Consider the following 23,937-nt stretch of genomic DNA (forward strand, 5'->3'; position numbering starts at 1 on the left):
ATTTTTTTCAGCAACTTTACCTACCCATTTTGTATGTATTTTGTATTTGTTATTGTTGAGTATAAATTTTATGTGACTCCTGTTAGCAGTAAAGCATAATATCTAAAATATTACATATGTGATGAAACATGTAGAAGTATGTACATAGACAGTTCTAAGGCTGAGATTTTAGTCTCTAACTTGTGATTCTCTTGACTTTCTGCTGTATGTTTTGCATTCATTTGTTGTGGATTATTGAAAAGAAGTAATTAAGATGGGCTGGTGGCTGCAGCACAAAATAAAATCAATGTATCAGATGAAAAAATATAGGATATGTGCCTCAAGATAACAAGCAGCAGCAGGGTTCATGGATGCCAGTAACAGTTCTGGGATTAAAAGCAATATAGTCACTTCAGTGAAGCCCTCCACTGAGTTCAATAGCCCCGTAAGAAGGAAGAGCTTGGCTCACCCAGTTTTTCTATGCGTAGCTGACATCAGTGAAGCGTGCAAAGTTGTGCTCATGTAACTGGAAGCAGGAATTTCTCTGTTCTCAACACCCAGCCTTAGTAAACTCAGTAGATGCATTTTCCTGCAAAATTGTTGTGTGTTCTAAAGTTGTTCTAAACAGAAAGGAAAGTTCTAGTCTATATTTATTATGAATGGTTATTCATAAACGTTAGTTGAGTGACTACCTCAGAGATCAGAAATAAAGTTAGGTTCTTCCCATCATTGATGAGGAAGGAGTTATACTCTGATTTTTAAGGGATTATGGCCTTTCTTACTAAAACTGCAATGTGGAATGCATACCAGATCCTCCACATGTGTAGAAATTATATAGTCCAACATTTCCTCATTCATGCCTTTGTGAAGAGGGAGGCCTTAGATGTATTCCAAGGACTGCAGCTCCGATTGAAAACCTGTTTTTTCCTTGCACCACCAAGAAAAGGGGTAAATGATTCTTCACAGTGTAGTTAGACCGACAAGTAGAATTAGATGAACTGCTTAACTGCATGATATATGTTCAAGGCAAGTATTGCTGGTAGGTTCCTACCATTCTTGCTCTGAATGGAATGCATGGTAGCTGCCTCTCAAATTTCTAGCTCTGCAATAGTGTAATTATTCAAATTAGTATGAAGAGTTTGTGGAGCCATCAACATGCATTCAAAACAGCATAAAAAGAGAGAACTGTGTTTGATCTTCAGCTATGAATGACCTGTTATATTTCCATTAAGAAAACTGTTATAAATGGAAATGTAAAATGAAAGAAGCTAATGCCATGGCTGATGTTGTATTTGTAGAGCCAGTTTAGTTTTGCAGAAACAATACCATTAGTATTAGCAGTACTTCTGTGGTGTGGTATGACACCAGTCAAAGCCCTTATATAATGTCTTGTCCTTTTCTCTCCTTTTCATTGTTGCTTATCTCTCCGCAGTGCTGCACACCCAAGGTCCCATCGATGGTAGTCTGTATGCAAAAGTGAGGAAGAAGAGCTCTTCGGACAGCAGCATCCCTGGTGTTGCACAGGGTGTTCCCGTGACTGGCAGTCCTGATCACAGCGATCACACCCTGTCTGTCAGCAGTGATTCAGGACACTCAACAGCTTCCATCAGGACAGACAAGACTGAGGAGCGCCTTGTGCCAGGAGTCAAACGGGGTCTGAGCCCACAAGAGAAGGCAGAACTGGACCAGCTACTTAGTGGCTTTGGTCTGGAGGATTCTGTCAACACCACCAAGGATATGACTGATGCTCGAAGCAAGTACAGTGGGACTCGCCACATAGTGCCAGCTCAAGTTCACGTGAATGGAGACACTAAACTGAAGGACAGGGAGACTGATATTCTGGATGACGAAATGCCTAATCATGACCTTCACAGCGTGGACAGCATTGGGACTTTGTCTTCCTCAGAAGGGCAGCAGTCCACCCACCTAGGGAACTTCAGTTGCCACAAGAGCAGCCAGAACTCGCTTCTTTCAGATGGCTTTGGAAGTAACACTGGGGAAGAGCATCACAATGCTTTTGCCCCAGACCTGGGAATTGGCGTGGATCCCCTCTATGAGAGAACATTTGGAAGCACTGAGCCAAAGTCAACTCAGCAATTGCAACAGAATCCTTCTGTCTCACCCCAGCCTCAAGCCTACGGCCCAAGTAACTACTCTACTCAGACCTGGGTACGCCAGCAGCAGATGGTCACCGCTCACCAATACGGTTTTGCCCCAGAGAATGAAATCAGGGTTGGCATTCATAACACGATGGAGAATTCGGGCAGTGTCCAGAGCCAGTCCCGAGTCCCGGACACCCCGACACGTGGCTCCAGCAGCAGAGATGCTGTACAGAGGGGGTTAGGAAGCGTGCCAGCTGCTGCTGAAGTTGCAGAACATGCCGGTACCGAGAGTTTTAAGTCAAGGCCAGCGCCTCAGAGGGACACAAATGGCCTGGATCTAGGACGGAACGCAGGGGACTTGCCAGCTTCTCCGACTTTGGATATTGATCAGTCCATTGAACAACTGAACAGGCTGATCTTGGAGTTAGACCCTACATTTGAACCTATCCCAACCCGCATTAACACTGTCACCAGGGACAGAAATCAAGTAAATGGCTTCACCAGCCTTGATGTAGATGTGGAAGGGCTTGGCAGGAGTCCTGGCTTCCATGACAAATTAGAAGTCACAAACAGGAATCCCTCCCGGCATGGTAAGCTTTCGTAATACTTTCTGAATATAATGCTTTTCCTAGCACTTGTGTGTTCTTGATATGGTACAGCAGGACCTCAGGTCATGACTTAAAACTTTCAGGATGATTATCAAGGCATTATTTCTGATACCGTCATTACATAACCATCCAAGAAATGATGGAGTCAAACTGATGTAAGATAAGTGAGTTTTGCAGGTACCTGTTTTTTGCTTGAAAAAAGTACTGTTCAGCAAATTCTTACTTGTTATAGATCATCAGTTGGGATTTTTTTGCTGCTGTAAGTTTAAGTGATAAGGGAGCAGAATTCCTACAATTCCTACATTGAGACGTTTTTAGAAGGCATCTGTAGTGAAATGGTTTATGATTTATGATTATATGTTTTTTATTATGTTGATTTTTTATTATTTCCACTTAAAGTAGGAGAAAAAGCTCCAACAATTTTATCTTCAGTTTAATTTCAGACAAATTAAACTTTTATGCAGTATTTTCATAAATAACGTAATCTTTGTCAGCAAAGTATTTTACAACATCTGCTGTCTGAAACTTTTTTTCTGTTTAAAAATTCAGAAGTCACAGTGCTTGCTTGTTATCTCTGGCTCTGATAGGATTGCAGAAATCAACCAGTGGATTTAAATACACAACACTTGCTGACTATGTTGCCTAAGTAATGCTACTAGAATTAGCAGCTTTGCAAAAGGATGCGTAGTCCATCTCTGCTGAAGTCCACTGAAACCCTTCATTAATGCTGTAGCTAAAATTTGTGACAAACAAGCTCTTGCTGGTCTTGCCGTGATGTTTGGAAATTCTGTGTGGTCTAATTCCTCTGGCAGAACATAGCCCCTTCCCTTCCTTCCCTCCCTCCCTTCCTTCTTCCTCTTCTCCCTCTTCCTACCTCCAGTCGTGGTGCAATGAAAGGCTTGCTTGTGTCTCCAGGACTTGATGCAGTATCAGCCAAGACGCCAGAACACATGTCCGTGGGCTCATTGGACACAAACGAGCTGCTTCAGTTCAAGCCCAGTTGGATATGCCAAACCATTCGATGATGACTGTGCCTAATTAGTGTGTGGTTTCCATTAATGTGCACGCCTATGTGATCAAGGATGGTGATTCTTGTAGAGAAGGTGAAATCACAATTTTGTGTTTAGGAGGGTTACTGAGGACTAAAGAAGTCCAGAAATACACAATGAATATATGTGAGCTGCCTCACTGTTTGTTTGCTTTTAGTACACAGTATGCATTTTGTGGCTTTTACAGGATTAAATTCATTAGTTTGTAATTCTCTTGAATCTTTCCAAATGATTAGCTGATGGACAAATTGAAAATGAGATTTTTTCCAGCAGGAGAGAGCTCTTCTTTTTGGTACACAGTTATACAGTAAAGCTAGGGTCATTTAGAATAAGCCACCTTTTACAATTCTGTGTTTAAAGATATGAATCTGGAAAGAGATGTTTGAATTTTTCTCACAGATTCTGGTTGTCTCCCAAAGGAAGTAGGAGTCACTGTCGGTTCCTTTCCATTTGTAAAGTCAGGGAAAGCAGGTAAACCTCCTGCCCTAATAAAGACTGGTGAGAAGACGAGTCCTTGGGGCATGTTCTGGAAGAGGATTTGTTTTCAAGATAGTGATGAATTTGGAATTAAATATGAATATACAGGCAGCATCTAGAATCCTGGGTAATTTTATGGGGGCAACAGGCCATAGTACGGAAGAGGAAGGAAGGAGTTAGGAGTCAGGAAGCTCCTTCACTTTTTGTCATGCCCTTGCCTTTGACAAGGCATTTCTCCTTCATCAGTCTGAGCAAGGGAAAAGGAGGGTTAATGTTTTTTCCATTTGTTTTTTTTAAACCTGTCTCTCAGAAATATTGAATATGCTTACAGGATGTTTACATCACACTGAGCTTCAAACATAACCTTACACATACTGATTCCTAATCCACATCCAATTCAAGTCAATAGGAGACCTCTTCAGTGGATTTAATTAGACATAGAGTATATGTCTCTCAAAGTGAGGTGGCGAGCACAGTTTGTATGCTGAAAGTGGTATGTAAGTGCTAATTGCTATCAACTGCAGCTCTGTTTCTGACATTGCATTTTTTCCCCATACCCTCTATCTCTGCTCCAAAGCAACACCCACATTCCTACTGAAATCACAGAGTCACAGTGTGGTTGAGGTTGGAGAGGACCTCTGAAGATCATCTGGTCCAGCCCCCACACTCAGGCAGGGTCACCTAGAGCCAGTGGCCCAGGACCATGTCCAGATGGCTTTTGACTGTCTCCTATCTACAGCCACCAGTCTGGGCAACCTGTCCCAGTGCTCGGTCACCCTCGCAGCAAAAAAGTGTTTCCTGATGTTCAGAGGGAACCTCCCGTGTTTCAGCTGGTGCCCATGGCCTCTGGTCCTGTCACTGGGCATCACTGAAAAGAGCCTGGCTCCCTCTTCTTTGCACCCTCCCTTCGGGTATTTATAGACATCGACGAGATCCCAAACACGCTTTCATTTAATCAAGAATTTACAGGAGGAATGCCATTCAGTATTTTGTGGACAGTTCTGCACTCTACCAAATCATGGGTACTTCTGCATGATGTTTTATTTCAGCACACTTCTCTGGCAAAAAGGCTAATTATATAAGGGACAGTCAGGGAGCGAATCAACTGTTTCTTGGGTCTTTAAGCCTTTTCTTAAATTTTTGCTTGGAGGAAGTACTTATTCTAAAAGTAAATAGTAAAAGTATTCTAAAAGTACATTATTACTGACCTGAAGTCAGATTCTGTTGAAGTTCTCACAAAGCCTTTCATTGACATTAGAGACTTAAGGAGGGAGGTGGCAAGTAAAGGGATACACTTGCATTTTTAGGGCCCAAAATAAATGAATGAACTGTATCTAGAGTTTAAGCACTGCAGAGAGTCTAAAATGTACGGAATCCAGGATATAAGATGCAAGACTGGAGGCTTGTGTTGGCCTCTAGTCTTGGCTTATGTCGTTGAGATTTATGGACCTCATTCTAGTCATATTTATAGTGACTTGGGATGTTTATGTTTAGGAAAGTTTCCTTTAAAAGTTTAACCCTTAAAGTGCTTTCTCTTAATTTTCCTTCCATTTTTTCAGGGCCTTATGCTGTCAGTGTTGTTTAGGTTGGTTAGCATCTTCTAGCCTTAGTAGTGTCTTGAAACAGGGTGCTAGTATAAAACTGTTGGATATTCTCAGCTGAAGTCTGTTTATGGTGGTCCTTGTTGAGAGGTTATAGTTCATTTCATCAAAGGCAGCAAAACTGAATGGGTGCTTTTCCTTTCCTCCAGCTCCTAATTTGGGGGGGGGGGGGAAGGAGGTGTTACTAGTTGACATTTCTGGGGCTGTAGGCTAAAGCACCATCATTTTCAACAACTGCTGCTTCAGAGGATGGCATCTTCTGGTAGAAGAGGCAGAGTAGGAATAGTAAGGATTTAGATATTTTAATTTAGTCAGGACCTTCAGGCAGCTGAGTGCATTTGAGTGCCCTGAAGTTTAAAGACCTCTACTCATGGTTAATATAGGTAGTAGTGTCTTGAGGAGTTTCCCTTGTGTAATGATCATGTGCCTTGCTCTTGAGTGATAAGCAGCAATTTTAGATGTGTGTTGAGTCCCTTGTCTGCCCTTCGAACCCTTTGAGTATATTTGTTGTGATTAACAGTGCAATTTATGTTGTGTGTAATGCGATTGAAATGCAGCAGAGTGTTCCCAGGAGAGGTGGCCTTACGCTACCTCCGTGAGTCTTGGACACGCGTTACCCCATTCATCTCTGCATCAGGTCTGGTAGCTCTGCAGCGGTGGGGTTTGTTGGATTAGCTTGTTAATTTAATGGTTTGAAGGGTTAGTTCCCTGTCAGATCGAAGAGTTAAACTTGCAATGTGGACAGGTAATCACTAAACACCATGTGCAAAAAGAGTGGTGCGGGGACATGGCTGGAGGTGGGGGGCAAGCAGAGCGGCCACCTTAGCAGCCTTTAAACCAGATAGAACAGGTTTATTCTGAAACTGTGTACCTATATCTTTGTGATAGGACCTGATCTGTAGGAACTTCACTGTGAGGAACACAGTTATTCCATTGTATTACCAAACACCATTAGGAAATTATGATTAATACTGGGACAGAGGTATAAGAAAGGTAAACTAAGTATTTTAGGGCATTAGCTCCAAGAATTCACCTGTCATTTTCTGCATGTGCTTCAGTATGTGATACTGGAGTAAGTAACATAAGAATAGCATTTAATTAAACAAAAGATTTTTTTGAAAGAAATATTCCTTCGTATAGCTTTAGCACAAGAATAATAATTTTTTAAGTTTGCCTTTATGTCAAGTGCTAAAATGTTCTATTTCTGACTTTCACAAGTATCATTCAGTTTATACTAGTAAGAGCTTGATCTTAAAACTGCCCATGGTTCGAAAGGGAAACCAATATGTGTATGTGGCATGTTGCCACCTCTGCTTGGGACTAGGAGGTTACCAGCACATACTGATTTTCCAAATGCTGTAGGAATTATTTATTTACATATCTGGACTTGCCCCACAGCTGTCTACAGAATCATTTATGCATGGTGTGCCCAAAACAACAAGGGGAAAAAGCAGTTTGGCTGAATGAATGTTAAGAATGAGGAAGACCTGCAATGTTTTTCCATTGATAGATCATCTGATGGAAAGGGAGCATTCTAGCTGCAAGGAGAAATTATGAGTTGGGATAGTCAGATGGAAGCAACAGGAGTATAATTTCATGTCTTATCCGAATCCAGATGATGGTCATAGTTCTGAGCGAGAACATAAAACAGATGTTCTGATATGTTCTTTCAAACTCTGCATAACACTTCAAAGGAGTAAATCCAAAAGTGTAGTCCAAACATCACGATATTCTGCTAGGCAGACAACTGAATACTGGAAAAGTAACGTACTGTTTGCAGAAGCCCCTACCTCCTTCCAAACCTCAGCTGTATGAGAAAATTGGTAAATAAACTGAAACAGCAAAATTAGTCTATTTTGACTGCAGGTGGGAAAAGGAGCAGCAAGCCTAAAGTTTGAGAAACAAGGAAATACTCTTTATTAGCTCCCTTCCTTTTTCAAACATGCTTGACAGTTCACTTGTCTTTGGGGACCATAGGTATGCTATATCTATGTGAGGAGAGGTAGAGAAAGTGGCCTTGGGGTATGCAGGTCTGTCAAATCCTCCAGAGTTTCTGTGTACAAACCCAAGCCCTTACAAAGTCTGTTGTCTTCGTATTTCTACTGAGAATTAGTGCTTCTGTGCAAGGATTAATAAATAACAAGAAATATCCTCTGTACTCACTGCGATAAATGGCAAGTGTTAAACCATTAAAAAAAAATATCAGATAAAACCAACTCATTGTGCTTGGTTAAAGTCAAAAGTCTATTCCTGCATGTGTGGGAACAAACTAATGTATATTGTCACGCAAAGTTCCTCTTCAGACTTTACCATTGCTTTCCCTCCACAGTGCACAGCTTAGTTTATCAACTTAGTCTGACTCCATTCCACTGCACATGCACACACACGTCGTAAAGCTGAAGGACTCCGCATACTTGCAGTGAAAGGCTGTAAACATGTGCTATCCTAGAAAGGAAAGAAAACCTTATAATAGAAGCTATATAATCCCTTAAAATAACAATAATATGTTGTTGTTCATTGCCAGTTTGTGGTCTGCTGGATGTGGTTTCCCTTATCTTGGAGTAGACTCCCAGAATTAGGATAAGCAGGAGATTCTCCAAGGCAGTTAATTAGCTGTTGAAACTACTGCAGCGCAGGAGGTGTAATCAATAGCACAAAGAAATGCTGGCTGCCGTGGGGATGAGGAAATAGCCATGCAGAAAGGGTAACCAAACCAGCAGTTGTTCACTGGTGGGTAATGGTTGGCCTTACACAGTCAGGTTTTAGGAGGAGCTCTACGCTCTGTGACTTACACAGTCCTTCACCGAACAAGTGTATCGGGAGAACGAACTGGGCTGTGATGGAGGAGCTGGCAGATCAGGGCTGGATGGCAGCGAGCGAGGCTGAAGGACGAAGGAGGTCTTCGGAGTGAGCGGGAGCAAACGGTGCTGGAGAGGAACGGGACTGACGTGACGCGCTGTGCGTGTGCCTAACTTGAGGGCTGAATCACGGGAGGGTGGTGGGGTTATCTGGTTTCTTGCAGGAGCGTGCCGAAAACGTGTGCCTTACGAAGGCACGTGCGTGTTCCTAGTGCCCTGCAGAGCTGGAAGAATGAGCTTAAGAACGAAACACGCGCGTGTGTGTGAGCTGGGCTGTACGTTATGGTGCGTTCTTACCTCGCTTTGCTTGTCTGTTTCTGCCCAGATGGACAGACAGGCAGCTACCGCTCCTTTCACGCTTCTTCCTAGAGGTTTTTATACACACGTGCCCTTAACACAGGCTAACGTGGCACAAACTGCTGACTGCCCATGTAGCAGAGTTCTGGGTTCTGTCCGAAATGATGTCTTGGGTTAAGTGCTCGGTGTTTTTGAGAATAGGAAGAAGCAGACAGGGATCCTTGAATTTCTTTTTCCTAGGATGTGTCTTTATGAACCGTGTAGAACAGCAGCTGATGACCTCTTTTCTCCTTCAGTGCTATGTCCGTCGCTTACCAGAGGTCAATCAGTGCGCTGTGTATTAAGATTTTCCATTTTTTTTTTGCTTTTACAGGAGCTGAGTTACATGTACGTGAGTTTCTGGTAGTAAATGAGGCTGCCATTTACTAGTAACACAGGGCTACAGTAGTTCTTCATTTTAAATAACAGGAAAGTTTGTAGCCTGAGGAAATGTTGATGCGTATATAAGCTTTTCTCTGCAGCCTTATGTTCCCCCTTTACTTCACTCTATGTATATTCTTTTGTGCCTAGTAACACATGACCTCAGTCTGCTGTTAAAGATCATTTGTAAGACTTACGTCTTTGAACCAGCCAGCTTTTATCACAAAGCTTATGCTTATTGGGTAGAGAAGGAAAGCTAAAACAATGTTCTGCTTCTACCTAGAAAACTCTGAAAGCAAGAATCTGTTGTTAAATGTAGAGAACAGAAAGGTTTTTACCCATTTTCAGTGAAACCTACCACAACTGCCACCCATGTCTCATCCCCGCCACCCACCTTTTCACTCTTAAAATGTTACAGTTTGCATCTTTAGAAAAATGTTAGATGCAGTTGAAGAATGACAGGATCAAACTAAGGCAAAGCACGTGAACACATGCATTCAACGTTTGGGGGCAGCCTGTTTCCATTGCTGTGACAGAGATGCATGTCTAGCTAAATCGGCCAGCGTGAGGAAGAGAGGGACTGTATTTTCCATAATGTTGAAATCATATTGTTGCTATCAGGTAATTCTAATTCTTCTCCATGCATGAGTTACTGTCTTTGGAAATACTGTTTTAAACATCCTTAGGTCACCTAATGTGGTGGGGACAACACAGATACAAGGTTCGCCCAGCCTTACATTTTGTGTAGAGTTTATGTAGTTTATCAGCTCAGTAAAGAACTGAGCATTAAATAAAGCCATTTTCCCTCCCTCCCTCAAAAAAATCCCAACATGCAAAATGAATAAAAATGAGGTGGCTAACCATCTGATTACAAGTGTCTGGAACATCTTCAGAGATCTTTCCTCTATCGAAAATAAATCTTTGAAGATGGTCCAAATTGCAGTATCATAAATCATGCTACAGTGTATCTACAGACAAAGGAGAGGAGAAGAAATCCTTTTTGCATACTTTATTAAATAATAATTTTTAAAAGCATTGAACTGTTCCAGATGTTCCCATTCACTCTGTGATATTCTGTGGGAGAGCAAACCTAGTCCATCTGAAATAAGTTGTAAAGTGACAGGAGAACAAAGCTTGTCCAAATCCTCATGTGCCGTATTTGCATCTGCTAACAAAAGACTACAAAACCTGTTGTAGTTTCCATTGCACAGGAAAATTTTGGTTCCTGACTTGGAGTTAATTTTACAGGGGTTAACAGTAAATTTAAATAGAGTTTTTAGCTAAACTGAAGTTTAAAACTGAGTTTTTAAGTTAAAACTGGAGTTTTCACAAAATTCAATATTTTAAACTAAAGAAAAATTTAGTTAATTTTTAAGCTAAAGTTAAAAATGGAATTTTAGTTACATTTAGCAGCACAGTGATTTTTAATTTAATTCATCATGTGCTTACTCCACAAATTTTTATCAATCGTGTAACTTTCAGGATGTGGCCCTGAGTGTAGCATCATAATGACATCTCTGTACGGGTTTGGAGACACCAGTTTGGATTTTGCAACAGCATGGGTTTGCTACCTATGCTGGGCACAGTGTAAAAGGGCGAAGAAACTAAAGTGGCCAGACCTGCAAAGGAGCTGTGTCCTACATGGACAGGTTTAATGGCCTGCTTGGATTTGGGGTAGAGTTTAGACCTTTTCATTTGCTTGTTAGACTGATGGTTTATGAGGCGTTTGGACTCGTAGTCTACTACCCATTCTAGACAGGGGAAAAAAGAATAGTTTGCTTGTGAATCATTGCTAAACATGGGGTACTTTTTCAAGAACAAAGCGATTTTTCTGGCTGCAATAGCATTCCTACTACATTTTAGAAAGATTAAGGCACCGAAGATATCGCAGACACAGCTCAGTTGGCTTTTGTTCTGATTAATCCCTTTGAAACAGTGTTCCTATAGAGCTGTGAATCTGAAAATTTGAGCACAACAAGGTACTCTGTTAGCACTTACATCAGAAATCCATCATTTTGTTTCAGCTGGGTATACGTTTGGTTGTCCTTTTTCCACTATGACAATGTTTAGCTCGAGTTTTGTCTTGCTATCTTTGAAGATGTTCTTTTTCTTTTAAATTTGTAACAGTGATTGTAAAGCTGATTCTAAATTCTTAGAATAGATTTGCTTTGGTTTAAGCATAAAGCTGTCTTGAAAGCTTGATCATTAAATGCCTTCTGCAAAAAACTTAAATTTTGTAGATCAACAGTGCCAGAGAAGGAAATCACTTTTGATTTGGATAGTGTTGCGGTAACATTTTTTAGTATGTGGGGCAGTCCCTGCAGGCTCCTCTGTTAGAAGTTAACTTGTGGACTTTTTTTTCCTTGATGAATTGTTAAGCCTCCTGTTGGATTGAATCCCCATGTTACACAGTAATGGGTAGTTATGCACGTCTTTTTAAACTGCTGTATAGGCAGCGGCATCTGGAATTTCTGCAATGCTAGCGTAATTCTCCCCAGAGTCTTATTTCAGCCTTCATGACCATGCAGAGGTCTGTGAAAGGGGCACTGGAAAAACAGCCTTGTGGGAGTTTTCAGTGTACCTTTCTCAAGAGAACCCTGAGTTTTACGGATCTGTGGGTTGAACTAGTAGAGCCTCTTCTGTGTCATGCTAACTTTTCACACAGGTTGAAGCTATGGTGAGAAGCTCACTTGAAGTGCATCTGCTTTGTCTGTTCCTCTCTATGCTCCTCTGTGCGTGATGTGTGTACACAGCAATGATTTCCAAGTTCTCTGTCTGCAGAGTCTGTTATCTGCTGTGGGTATTATTTTTTTGAATTCCAGTATCTGTTAAGCTGTATTCGTTGGTTGATTGATTAAACATACATCCTAGTAAGTTTTCCTTTTGTTTCTTCAAACCACATGTGGTTTCCTTAAACCATGTACATACAGCTTGTGTACATCCTTGTCAGATTTTCTTAAATGTATAGATATTACCTTTTGTCTCTTGTGGAAGAGGTAGTGTTCAAATGGATTCAATATTCCAAAAATCCTGCTGAGGAATAAACAAAGTTAACCAAGTGAGAAGCTATCTGTGAAATAATAGTTAACATTCCTTAAGGTCTATCCAGAGATGATGATGATCTTAACTGTTACTCAAGTGTTGATGATTGAAGTGGTTAAAATTAATTTTACATGTTCTGACGTTTATGTTTCAATGCCACAACAATTCACCATGTTTGCAACCTGTCGGATAATTTCAGCACAGAACTTTTAAGATTAGTATATTGTAAAAACTGAATAATCCATTTCTTCCCTTTTGATGGCAGCAATTCTTGCTTTCCAGATTTTCAATACAATAGAATTTTTCAAACTTGCTAAGGCCAATGTGAAATTTCAGTTAATAGTATTAGGTTCAAGACTTGATAGCACCTTTTGATTTAGAAAATCAAAACATTATCTAAACACAAGATTTGATCACCCATTTAGTTATAAAATCACAATTAAAATTAACAATCTAACACATTTTCATTAAGCATTGAAGCTGATGTAGATCTTTGCTAATTTCCGAAAGATACTTTAAATGAAAACATGTTCAGTCTTACATTTAAATGTGAAAAATTTACAATTAATGGCTCTGCTTTGAAGTTAATTCTTTGTCATTTGGTATCATCTGTCATTGTCTAAACTGCTGTGCAGTTGATTAAAGGCAGTACTGTCAAATTAAACTGCTTTATAAGGTCATTATCTTGCTGTACTCAGCGTTGGTGTGGCCTTTCCTTGAGTATTGTGTGCGGTTCTGGGCCCCACATTTTAGGAAGGACATGAAGGTCCTTGAATGTGTCCAGAGGAGGGCAACAAAGCTGGGGAAGGGGCTGGAAGGCATGTCCTGTGAGGAGCGGCTGAGGACACGGGGTTTGTCTAGTTTGGAGAGAAGGAGGCTGAGGGGCGACCTCATTGCTCCCTACAGCGTCCTGAGGACGGAGGAAGGGGAGAGGGAGGTGCTGAGCTCTTCTCCCTGGTACCCAGTGCCAGGACGTGTGGGAATGGCTCAAAGCTGCACCATGGGACATTCAGACTTGACATGAAGAACCATTTCTTTATCAAGAGGGTACCCAAACCCTGGAACAGGCTTCCTAGAGAGGTGGTCAACGCCCCAAGCCTGTCAGTGTCTAAGAGGCATTTGGACAATGCCCTTAATGACATGCTTTAGCTTTTGGTCAGCCCTGAAGTGGTCAGGCAGTGGGACTAGATGATCATTGTAGGTCCCTTCCAACTGAAATACTCTATTCTAATTTGTGCATTACAGAACCAGAGTGTGATTCAGGTTGAAAGGAACCTCAGGAGGTCATTGGGTCCAACCTCCTGCTCAGAGCAGGTTGAGTTAGATCAAGTTGCCCATGGTTGTGTCCAGTCAAGTTTTTAAAACCTCCAGGGTTGCAGATTTCACAGTGTTTCAAGATGCCTGCTCCAGGGATTGACCCCTCTCCCTGTGCAGCTCTTTTTCCTTGTATCTGGTCAGAATTTTCCTTGCTGCAACCTGTCTGTTGTCCTACTACTTTGCAACTCTGAGTAGAGTCTGGCTGCATCTCTGTAATCCCTTCTGTAGGCAGCTGAAGACAGCAGTGACAGCCCATTTTACCTTGTCTTATTGAGAGTGAGCAAGCCAATTTCTCCAGCCTCCCCTCATGTTGTATACTCCAGTCCCTGACTGTTTTGATAACCCTTTGCTGGATTTGGTCCAATTTTTTGAACCTCGGGATCCAAAACTGGACACAGTGCTCCAGATGTGGCTTCACAAATACTGATTAGAGGGGAGTAATCACTTTTTTTGACCTGGTGGCTACTGTCTTGCTATTACAGTTCAGCATGCAGTTGGACTTTTGCCACAAGGGCAACAACGAAGATCGACAGGTCTTCTGCATAGCTGCTTTTCTATTTAGTTCTATTCATAGCTGCTTTCTATTCTACCAAGCCTGTACGGTTTCATGGGATTACTCCATCCCAGTGCCATAAATTAAGAAAAAAGCAGTGTGTCTTGCAGATACAAGGAAGTACATGTAATCGTAATTGAATTTAATCTTAATTTAAATTTTAAAATACTTAGCTTTTTGTAGCAGCTGATTATTACAAGACAAGACATATGGAGACAGAAATCTATTGTAGGGTTAAAAGACATGTTAGAAAAGACAATCTGAAATTCCAAACTGTACCTATTAAATCAGAGGATGGTCTGATTTAAAGCATTTTTGTTCCCTTGCCAAGCATGTTATGCACCCTTGTGTCACCTGTGTATGAGCAGAACCAACTTGTTAAGCAAGCTGAGAAAAGCACTGAGCACTGTTGCTATCTGAAATTACACTTACTGAAACCGTATCTGGAAGCATTTGCAGACACCAAGGAAAGTCTGTGTTGGGCCTTTCGAAAGATTGGGATTATTTTATGTCACAGAATGGTCGAGGTTGGAGGGGACCTCTGGAGGTCATCTGGTCTACACTTCCCCTCCATCCACTCAACCAGGGCCACCTAGAGCCAGTGGCCCAGGACCACCATGTCCAGATGGCTTTTGAAGATCTCCAGGGATAGAGACTCAACGATCTCCTGGGCAACCTGTCCCAGTGCTCGGTCACCCTCACAGTAAAAGAAGTATTTCCTGATGTTCAGAGGGAACCTCCCGTGTTTCAGCTGGTGCCCATGGCCTCTGGTCCTGTCACTGGGAACCACTGAAAAGAGCCTGGCTCCGTCCTCTTTGCACCCTCCCTTCAGGTGTTTATAGAAATGGATGAGATTCCCCCTTGTTGTGGTTTAACCCCAGCCAGCAACTGAGCACCACGCAGCCGCTCACTCACTCTGCACCCCCCCACCAGTGGGATGGGGGACAAAATCAGGAAAAGTAGTAAAACTCATGGGTTGAGATAAGAACAGTTTAATAGGAAAGAAAAGAAGAGACTAATAATGATAACACTAATAAAATGACAACAGCAATAATAAAAGGATTGAAATGTACAAATGATGCGCAGGGCAATTGCTCACCACCCGCCGACCGACACCCAGCCAGTCCCCGAGCAGCGATTTCCCCCCCCACTCCCCAGTTCCTATACTAGATGGGACGTCGCATGGTATGGAATACCCTGTTGGCCAGTTTGGGTCAGCTGCCCTGGCTGTGTCCTGTGCCAACTTCTTGCGCCCCTCCAGCTTTCTCACTGGCTGGGCATGAGAAGCTGAAAAATCCTTGACTATAGTCTAACCACTACTGAGCAACAACTGAAACCATCAGTGTTATCAACATTCTTCTCATACTGAACTCAAAACATAGCACTGTAGCAGCTACTAGGAAGACAGTTAACTCTATCCCAGCTGAAACCAGGACGCCCCTGAGCCGTCTTTTCTCCAGGCTGAACTGTCCCAGCTCTCTCAGCCTTTCCCCAATGGAGACATGCTCCAGTCCCTTCATCACCTTTGTAGCCCTTCACTGGACTGAATCCAGTATATCCATGTCTCTCTTGTACTGGGGAGCCCAGAACTGGACACAGTACTCCCAGATGTGGTCCCACCAGTGCCGGGTAGAGGGGAAGGGTCACCTCCTTCAACCTGCCGGCAGTACTTGGTCTACCACAGCCCAGGATACTGGTTGCCTCCTCTGCTGCAATGGCACATTGCTGGCTCGTGTCCAGCAGGACCCCCAGGTCCTTTGCTGCCAAGCTGGTTTCCAGCTGGGTGGCCCCCAGCATATACTGGTGTGGGGGGTTGTTCCTCACCAGGTGCGGGACTTCACGCTTCTCCTTGTTGGAACTTCAGGAGGTTCCTGTGTGCCCATTTCTCCAGCCTGTTGAGGTCATACTGGATGCCAGCACGCTCCTCTGACATAGTTACTGGCCTCCAACTAGACTTGGCCCCTCCGATCAGCACCCCTGGGCCAAACCATTCAGCCAGTTTTCAGTCCACCTCACTGCCTGCTGTACAAATCTATACAGTAATGGTAGCTGGTTTATAAATTCTGGATTCTCTTGATAGTTGCAAGTAGGAATTTCTTCCAACCATACTGCAAGGTTATTTGGTTTGATGCATTGTAGGAGGCCTTACAACTTCTCTGGCTCTACAAGGATATGTTTAGTCATTCATAAGTGACGTGGATTTTTTGTAAACTCTTTTAAACTGAAGCCAACAATTATAAAATGTGGGATCACTCTAGCTGTATAGCCACTACGGACATTTCGAGGCCAGCATCTGAAAACTAGTCCATGTTTTGATTTTACAGCTGCAATCTGTGACTGTTTTGTGTATGCTCTGTCAATGTATGTAGCCACAGCTAAATGTTATTTGGAGACCAAGCGGATGGGAGTTTTCACAGAGACATGTTACAATTGAATAAACTGGATTATGGAACAGAATGTCCAAACTTTAAATCTTCATGGGACTTTTGAATATTTTGAGTGTTTTGGTTTGGGGTTTGGGTTTTGGGAGTTGTTGGGTTTTTTTGTAGCATGGTCGTCTTAGGCTAGTGTAACTAAAAAAGGCAGAGCCCATAACTGAAATGTTGCTATGGCTTAGTAGGAACTTTTAATCAAGTAGGACACTCAAGGCCAGGACTCTTCACATCACTTTTCATACTCCACCATTATTTTGTTTCTATTTCATATTTTGACAAGCTTTTTTAATCACTATGCACCTCTGTATGTGTAATGAATGAGGATACGTGTTCTGCAGAGAGGCCAGGAGAACGTAGGTCCTGGTGGTGGTATCCACAGCATATGGAAATGGAAGTTCTGAGCGTGTTGTGCAGGAATTAGCTCCTGATGCTCCAATACCCGCTGAGTGGGCTTTGACACTGTGAAGAGAGTTGATGGAGAAGGACACTGTATGGAACGTGGAGATCATAACTCTGGCTTCTGAAAACTCAGACTTTGGATAAGTTTCTTGTTTCATTTCTGGATTGGAAAATAGGCATACATCACTAGTTTTGCAGGAGTTCCTGTTAATCACCATTTACGTGACTGTGACCTGTTTCATCTTTCCTTGTAGCAGACAATACATCAGTGAATTTCAATCCAAAAACAATTTATGTGAAGGGTCGATGAACGTTATTTCTAGTGCTGAATAATTTTTCCAGTTGATAGTTGACAAAGAAAGTCAAGAGAAAAAAATGATGTTACCCAATTTGGAGAAATGCAATACAATGTGATTATTTATTCTTAGACCAGTTCAGAGACTTTAAATTTTCTTAGAAAAAATTACCCTGTTTTTTAGGGTTGACCTAAAACTTCTTGAAGTTATCATTTGCTTCAGGTGGCTTTGGTGCAGCTAATACTACAAAACAGTAAGGCTTTTTGTTTTCAGATTGGTAGCAGTAATGGGCATTCCACTGACCTTTCAAAGTAGCTGCAAAGTCATGTATAAATTTTTGTTGGAAGGGAGACTGTTTGGATCATTATCTTTCAGTAGCTGAATCTAAGATAACCACTTTAAAACAAAGGAGTTAGCTGAGCTTCTGAAGTGTACGGTTCAGGTCGCATTTTTTCGCATCAGTATTATTTCGTGTTGTGAAGCTCAGTGTCCTCAATCCTGTTAGAAGACTGACTTTCTGAAATTACAGCGATGTTTTAGCCCTCTGAAGGTGGGATGACCTGAAATTATGAACCTGTGAGATTAACGTACTGGTGAACTGTGTTTAGGTAGATTAGATGAAACATAAAATCAGGTACTGTTGGAACAACTAATATTTTTAAAATATTTTGGTCTAATATTATCTTTAGAGTATTGTTATTATTTTGACTATATTATCAATGGTATTTCTGTTGTGAAGAGCAACTTCTAGTTGTGCAATGCATAGGGTAAGTGGTGCTAAAGAAGATGTTAAAACAGATAGAAATTTGGGAAAAATGGGGAGCCAACACATCTTTGCTTTCTTGAGACTATAAATCTAAAGACATTTGACGAGTTGCGTGCCCACTACAAATCAAGGAGAGTTATCTAAACTGTAAAAAGTTGGTTTGTGATTGTTTTGTTTGTGATGGGATAGGAGTATAAGGGAGTTTCCTACTTTTTTTTTATTATTATTCCTTAATGTGAACTGTTTGTTCTTTCCACAGAGACAGCCATAAAAAAGATTTTTATCACTTAACACAAGGTTCCTGGAACCTCCTCTTCCCCTTTACGTTCTCCTTAGCCCCCATGCCTTTTAGGTTGTAAGGATAAACACAAAGTTAATTTTACCTTTTGGAATTTCAAATTAGTGTAATGGTATTTGTAATCTGAAATGTATAGATTATTTTGAAATACTACTTAGATGCATTTCTTAACCAGAAAACCATAGAGTTTTGTAAATGTAAACTGAGTCCTCATAAATTAAGTCCTTAATCTCATTTACAGAAATCTGTATAATAGTCCTAGTCCCTCATTGGACCCATACTTCAAGATGGTCACCTGACAAATAGGGATGAAGAAAAAGTGGAGGCATTCAATGCTTTTTTGCCTCAGTGTTTAATAATACTGACAGACCCTGGACTGCCCAGTCCCCTGAGTCGGAGGACCACGAGTGTGGGAACAGTGACTTCCCATTTGTGGACACCGAAGTTGTAAGGGACCAGCTGTACCAGCTGAATGTTCACAAGTCCGTGGGGCCTGATGGGATTCATCCCAGAGCGCTGAAGGAGCTGGCGGACGTTACGGCAGGACCCCTCTCAATCATCTACCAAAGGTCTTGGGAGTCTGGGGAGGTCCCTGCTGGCTGGAAGGTCGCCAGTGTTGCTCCAATTCACAAGAAGGGTGTGAGGGAAGAGCCAGGGAACTACAGACCTGCTAGTCTAACCTCAGTTCCCGGAAAAATTACGGATTATACCGAGTACTATTGAAAAGCATTTAAAGCGTAACGCACAGTCAACATGGGTTCACAAAGGCAAAGTCCTGTCTAACTAATTTGGTACCTTTCCGTGATGAGGTCAGCTGCCTGGTGGATGGAGGGAAGGCGGTGGATGTAGTTCTTCTGGGTTTCAGTGAGGCTTTGGATACTGTCCCTCCCAGCATCCTTCTGGACAAGTTGTCCAGCTGTGAGAGGAGTGGGTTCACCGTGCGCTGGGTGAAGAACTGGCTGAAGGGCAGAGCTCAAAGGGTTGTAGGGAATGGGGGGGCTACACCTGGCTGGCGACCGGTCACCAGCGGTGTTCCTCAGGGCTCAATTCTAGGGCCAGTGCTGTTCAATACATTTATCAACGATCTGGAGGCAGCAGTTGAATGCACCATTAGCCAGTTTGCTGATGGTACCAAACTGGGAGGTGCTGTTGACTGTCTTGAGGGACAAGAGGCCTTGCAAATGGATCTGAATAGAGTGGAGCATTGGGCAATCATCAATGGCATGAAATTTAACAAGAACAAATGCTGGATTCTGCACCTGGGATGGAGTAACGCCGGGCATGAGTCTGAATTGGGAGAGGAGTGGCTGGAGAGCTGCCCTGCAGAAAGGGATCTGGGGGTGCTGGTTGACAGCAGCTCGACAGGAGCCAGCAGTGTGACCTGGCAGCCAAGGGGGCAAACCCCATCCTGGGGGGCATCAAACACAGCGTAACCAGCCAGTCAAAAGGGGTGGTTATCCTGCTGTACTCAGTGTCGGTGTGGCCTCTCCTCGAGTATTGTGTGCAGTTCTGGGCCCCACATTTTAGGAAGGACATGAAGGTCCTTGAATGTGTCCGGAGAAGGGCACCAAAGCTGGGGAAGGGGCTGGAAGGCATGACCTGTGAGGAGCGGCTGAGGACACGGGGTTTGTCTAGTTTGGAGAGAAGGAGGCTGAGGGGCGACCTCATCGCTCCCTACAGCGTCCTGAGGACGGAGGAAGGGGAGAGGGAGGTGCTGAGCTCTTCTCCCTGGTACCCAGTGCCAGGACGTGTGGGAATGGCTCAAAGCTGCACCATGGGACATTCAGACTTGACATGAAGAACCATTTCTTTACTGAGTGTTGAAGAGGCATTTGGACAATGCCCTTAATGACATGCTTTAGCTTTTGGTCAGCCCTGAAATGGTCAGGCAGTTGGACTAGGTGATCATCGTAGGTCCATTCTAACTGAAATTATTCTATTGTATTCTATTCTGATTTCTTTAATACTAAAGGAAAGCAAATCATTATTATTCTGATAATTTGAAGGACATTATGAGCCTGCAAGTTATTCAAGGGATAAATAACTGCTAAATATGGCTTTTACAATTTGTAGTGCTAACCAGGATAACGTGACTCTAGAGACTCTACAGCATTTTTATTCTGTTGTGATTCACTGTATCATAATCTTCCCCCTCCCTGCCCCCAACTAGTCTGAATAAGTTTATAGGGTTTATATAAGTCTTTTCTATAATAGATGCTTTTGTTTACAAAGCAAAAAAACCTTTATCAAAGAAAACAATGCAGAGGACTAGAAAGGCAGTTGAGTGGCCTGAAGTAATATTCAAATCTTTAAAGGTGACTGCACCTCTTCATGCACCAAGTCATGATGTGATTTAGAGCCCCTTATAACAACAAGGGGTAAAGAACAAGATGCTGAAACTTTCATATTTCTTATGAACTGTGTTTTACAATTCCCTGTTGTAAGGGGTTTCCAGTTTGACTGTAATTTACACGGTTGGCTGTGGTAGACTAGGTAGAAGTTAAGGGAAACTCTTTGATGGACTATGCTCTGTTTTGGAAAAGACTAATAGTTCTAGTTTACAAATGATAAAGACTTCCACGATGGGCAGAAGGGCTATTGGTCCAGCTTGGTTTTCCACCTCCACAAGAAAACTTCTTCCCAGAGAGTCCTACCATGTACGCTGTGCTTGCCCCACTCACATAAAGCTGGTTTTGAGGCTAGCCCACAAGCCCTGTGACTCAAGTGGAAACATGTAAGCATCGTCTTACTGGTTGTTGTGGTAACTGAAAGTAAATGTGGATCTTGTTAATGGTGTACCTCATGCGCTTAGTCAATACAAACATGTGTAACACATGAAGAGTTAATAGTTTTTGAAGTTTAGCGGGGACAACTGCTAATATACGAGGTAGAGCACTGTCGTTGACATGCCACCGCAGACGAGGTTTTTAGCTTAGTGTTTTTTTCTTTCTAATAGTTGTAAATACCTCTCACCAGTACTCCAGGAAAGTGAGGCAGCTAAAGAAACCAAACAAAGATTAACCTTTAACCACTGGCCGTGCTTCTGTTAGCTGTAGCATTGGCATGGTGATAACCATCTGACAAGATAAATGCCTGGTTTTGATGCCAGTCTGTTGGAATGTTATTATTTGTTCTTCAGGGAAATAAAATTATTTTTGTAGTTCACAAGGGAAAAGAGCAATGAGAGTATACAAAATACTTTCAAAGAAATAAATACGTGTGCCTGGGAATTTATGAAGCTCTGCCAAAACTTTAAGCTAAACTACAAGAAGAAAAATGAATGATGTGACTTCTAGGAAGTCTTGGCTCCTGACACTTTACACTGTAAAAGATGCCTTTTAAATTAATAACTCTAAACATCTGTTACATTAAGTGAGGCAGCTCTGAAGTACATTCGCGCAACTAATAAACTAAAGAAAAGTCATTTTTTGCTGACTTCTTCACTTAATTTTCATCTCTTAGATTCAAGTTATTTGCTTTAAGCTTTTTTGCAATATATCAGCTCAACTGCTCTGTGTCGTCCAACATCTGCTGGGAATTTGATACGTAAAGGACTTCTAGTCTGTTTAAGGGAAAAGTCCAGTTTCCCCGAGATACATGTTTTCAGCTTTCTGAGGACTATATTAACTTTGTAGAAATTACAGGCTTCACAAGTGTGTGAATACTAATGACGTGAGTGTGTGAATATCATTGATGATGAAGCCCTCTCGTTAGCGTGACAAATAAAATCACGCTAAATTTTAAGGTCTGTTTTGACTCATCCAGAAGGTAGACATTCTCTGTCCAAGTAGTCTACGTGGCTGTGTTAAGTAGGAGAGGCACATTCAGAAAGAAACTGCCTGTACCTTAACAACTTGGTTACAAATGGAGGGAAACTTGGATGTGCTGTTCTGGCTCCCATTGCCTCCTGCGGAGGAACGGTGGGACTGGGAGTGCCTGGTCTCAGATGGTCTCTTTGAAGGCTGAGATGCTGCACAGTGATTCCCACTCATTTTTCTTTAGAGAAATTACAAATAAAAAAAAAAGAACTCAAATGCAAAAAATTGGTAAATTCTGGAGTAGTATGAACTCTGTCTACATTCCTAAGTGTCTTCAGTTTCAGTAGGAATCTTCATGACTTCTTAGCATCACTTAAGAGGTTTGGAAGATATTTGTGGTTTCATGTCCTTTTCTTTTCTGGTTTTGAAGATCTTGTTTGATGCATCTGGTTTGCTCACAGTGTCTTCAGAAGATACTCTTTCCACCTGAAAACCCATACATAAAGTTTCTAGTCAGGGGAAAAAGGGTTAAATAAGTGTTTAAAACATGGGTGCTTAAAAGATATTTTTGTTTTCGAAGTTGCACCATAAAAACACAATCACAGCTGTGTCTTTTCCAAGATGTGCTAGGTATATTTATATTGACGCAGTAAAATAAATAACGGACTAAATTTGGACCCTGAAATTTAACCCTGTTGGTGGAATTTTCAGAAGTGACTGCCAGGGTTTGTTTTATTTATTGGCCTTAGTAGTAGTTACTGTTGCACTGGCTTTGATGGTAGCAGAGCTGGATTTTAGAAAGTGTCTAATTCTGTAGTTTTACAAAAGATTTATTAATATTTTTAGGATAAGCCACTACTTGCCAGCAAGTTATTCAGGTTGATACATACGTATGTCAATGAAGAATCACTTAAGTACCATGGATTTTAGTCTGAAATCCCTGTCTATATTTTAATCTTGAATAAAACCTGTTCTCCTATACAGAAACCTATTCATGCACTGATGCTCTATAATTGTGCTATACAAGCAAGGTGAAATGTCTATAATACACGCACTTATGCTGCATGCCAGATTTTACACCTTGGCTTCTGTCAGCTACTTCAGATTCGGAAATGGATCCGTGTGAAGGTGTATGCGATTGTCTTTCTCACCAAAGTGGCTGGTTCAGCTCTCCGGCAGGTTTTAGATGAAGGGCAGGCTTTGGACTCCTACTGTTAGGGCTCCATGATCAGGGTGTGTAGGAGATGTGCTTAATCAACACATACTGCAGTTGGAAATGATTGTAAGAGTTTAAATGATACCAAGCAATGAAAATAAGTTCTTTCAGAAATCCTCAACTCTTTTAAGAGAAGTAGCTAATTCTCAAACATCTTTTTGCGTATACAGTCAATAAAAACTCTCAGTGGAGTATCTGAAAAGTTGCTATGCATATGGTTATTTTTGTACTGTCCTGTGACTACACAGGAAGGACTACTGTGGGATCCTTATTGTTGACTTATTCTTATGAAGAAGGGTGGAAGAAGCAGTTGCTGCAGGAATGTTCTGGAAGTGCCTGTTGGTGGGAGTGGATGACTAAGTATAAAGTCCTGCTAATCACAAAGCTGTATCTAATGACACTCTCTGAATAGTGACTTTGGAAACAAATACTGCTTTATGCCCTTGAATATCCTGGATTGTTCTGC

At 41.9% G+C, this 23,937-nt stretch overlaps 1 protein-coding gene across 7 annotated transcripts in view; it reads left to right on the forward strand.

Moving 5' to 3' along the window:
* TNS3 (tensin 3) overlaps positions 1-23,937 on the forward strand; it is a 241,639-nt gene that overhangs the window by 163,760 nt on the left and 53,942 nt on the right. For all 7 annotated transcript variants that reach the window (XM_069809298.1, XM_069809301.1, XM_069809303.1 and 4 more), the window contains one exon: positions 1,412-2,671. In XM_069809298.1, the coding sequence (XP_069665399.1) occupies positions 1,412-2,671 (1,260 nt within the window). The remainder of the gene's footprint in view (positions 1-1,411; positions 2,672-23,937) is intronic.

Source organism: Haliaeetus albicilla, chromosome 21 (genome assembly GCF_947461875.1).
Source record: "Haliaeetus albicilla chromosome 21, bHalAlb1.1, whole genome shotgun sequence".
Lineage (NCBI taxonomy): Eukaryota > Metazoa > Chordata > Aves > Accipitriformes > Accipitridae > Haliaeetus > Haliaeetus albicilla.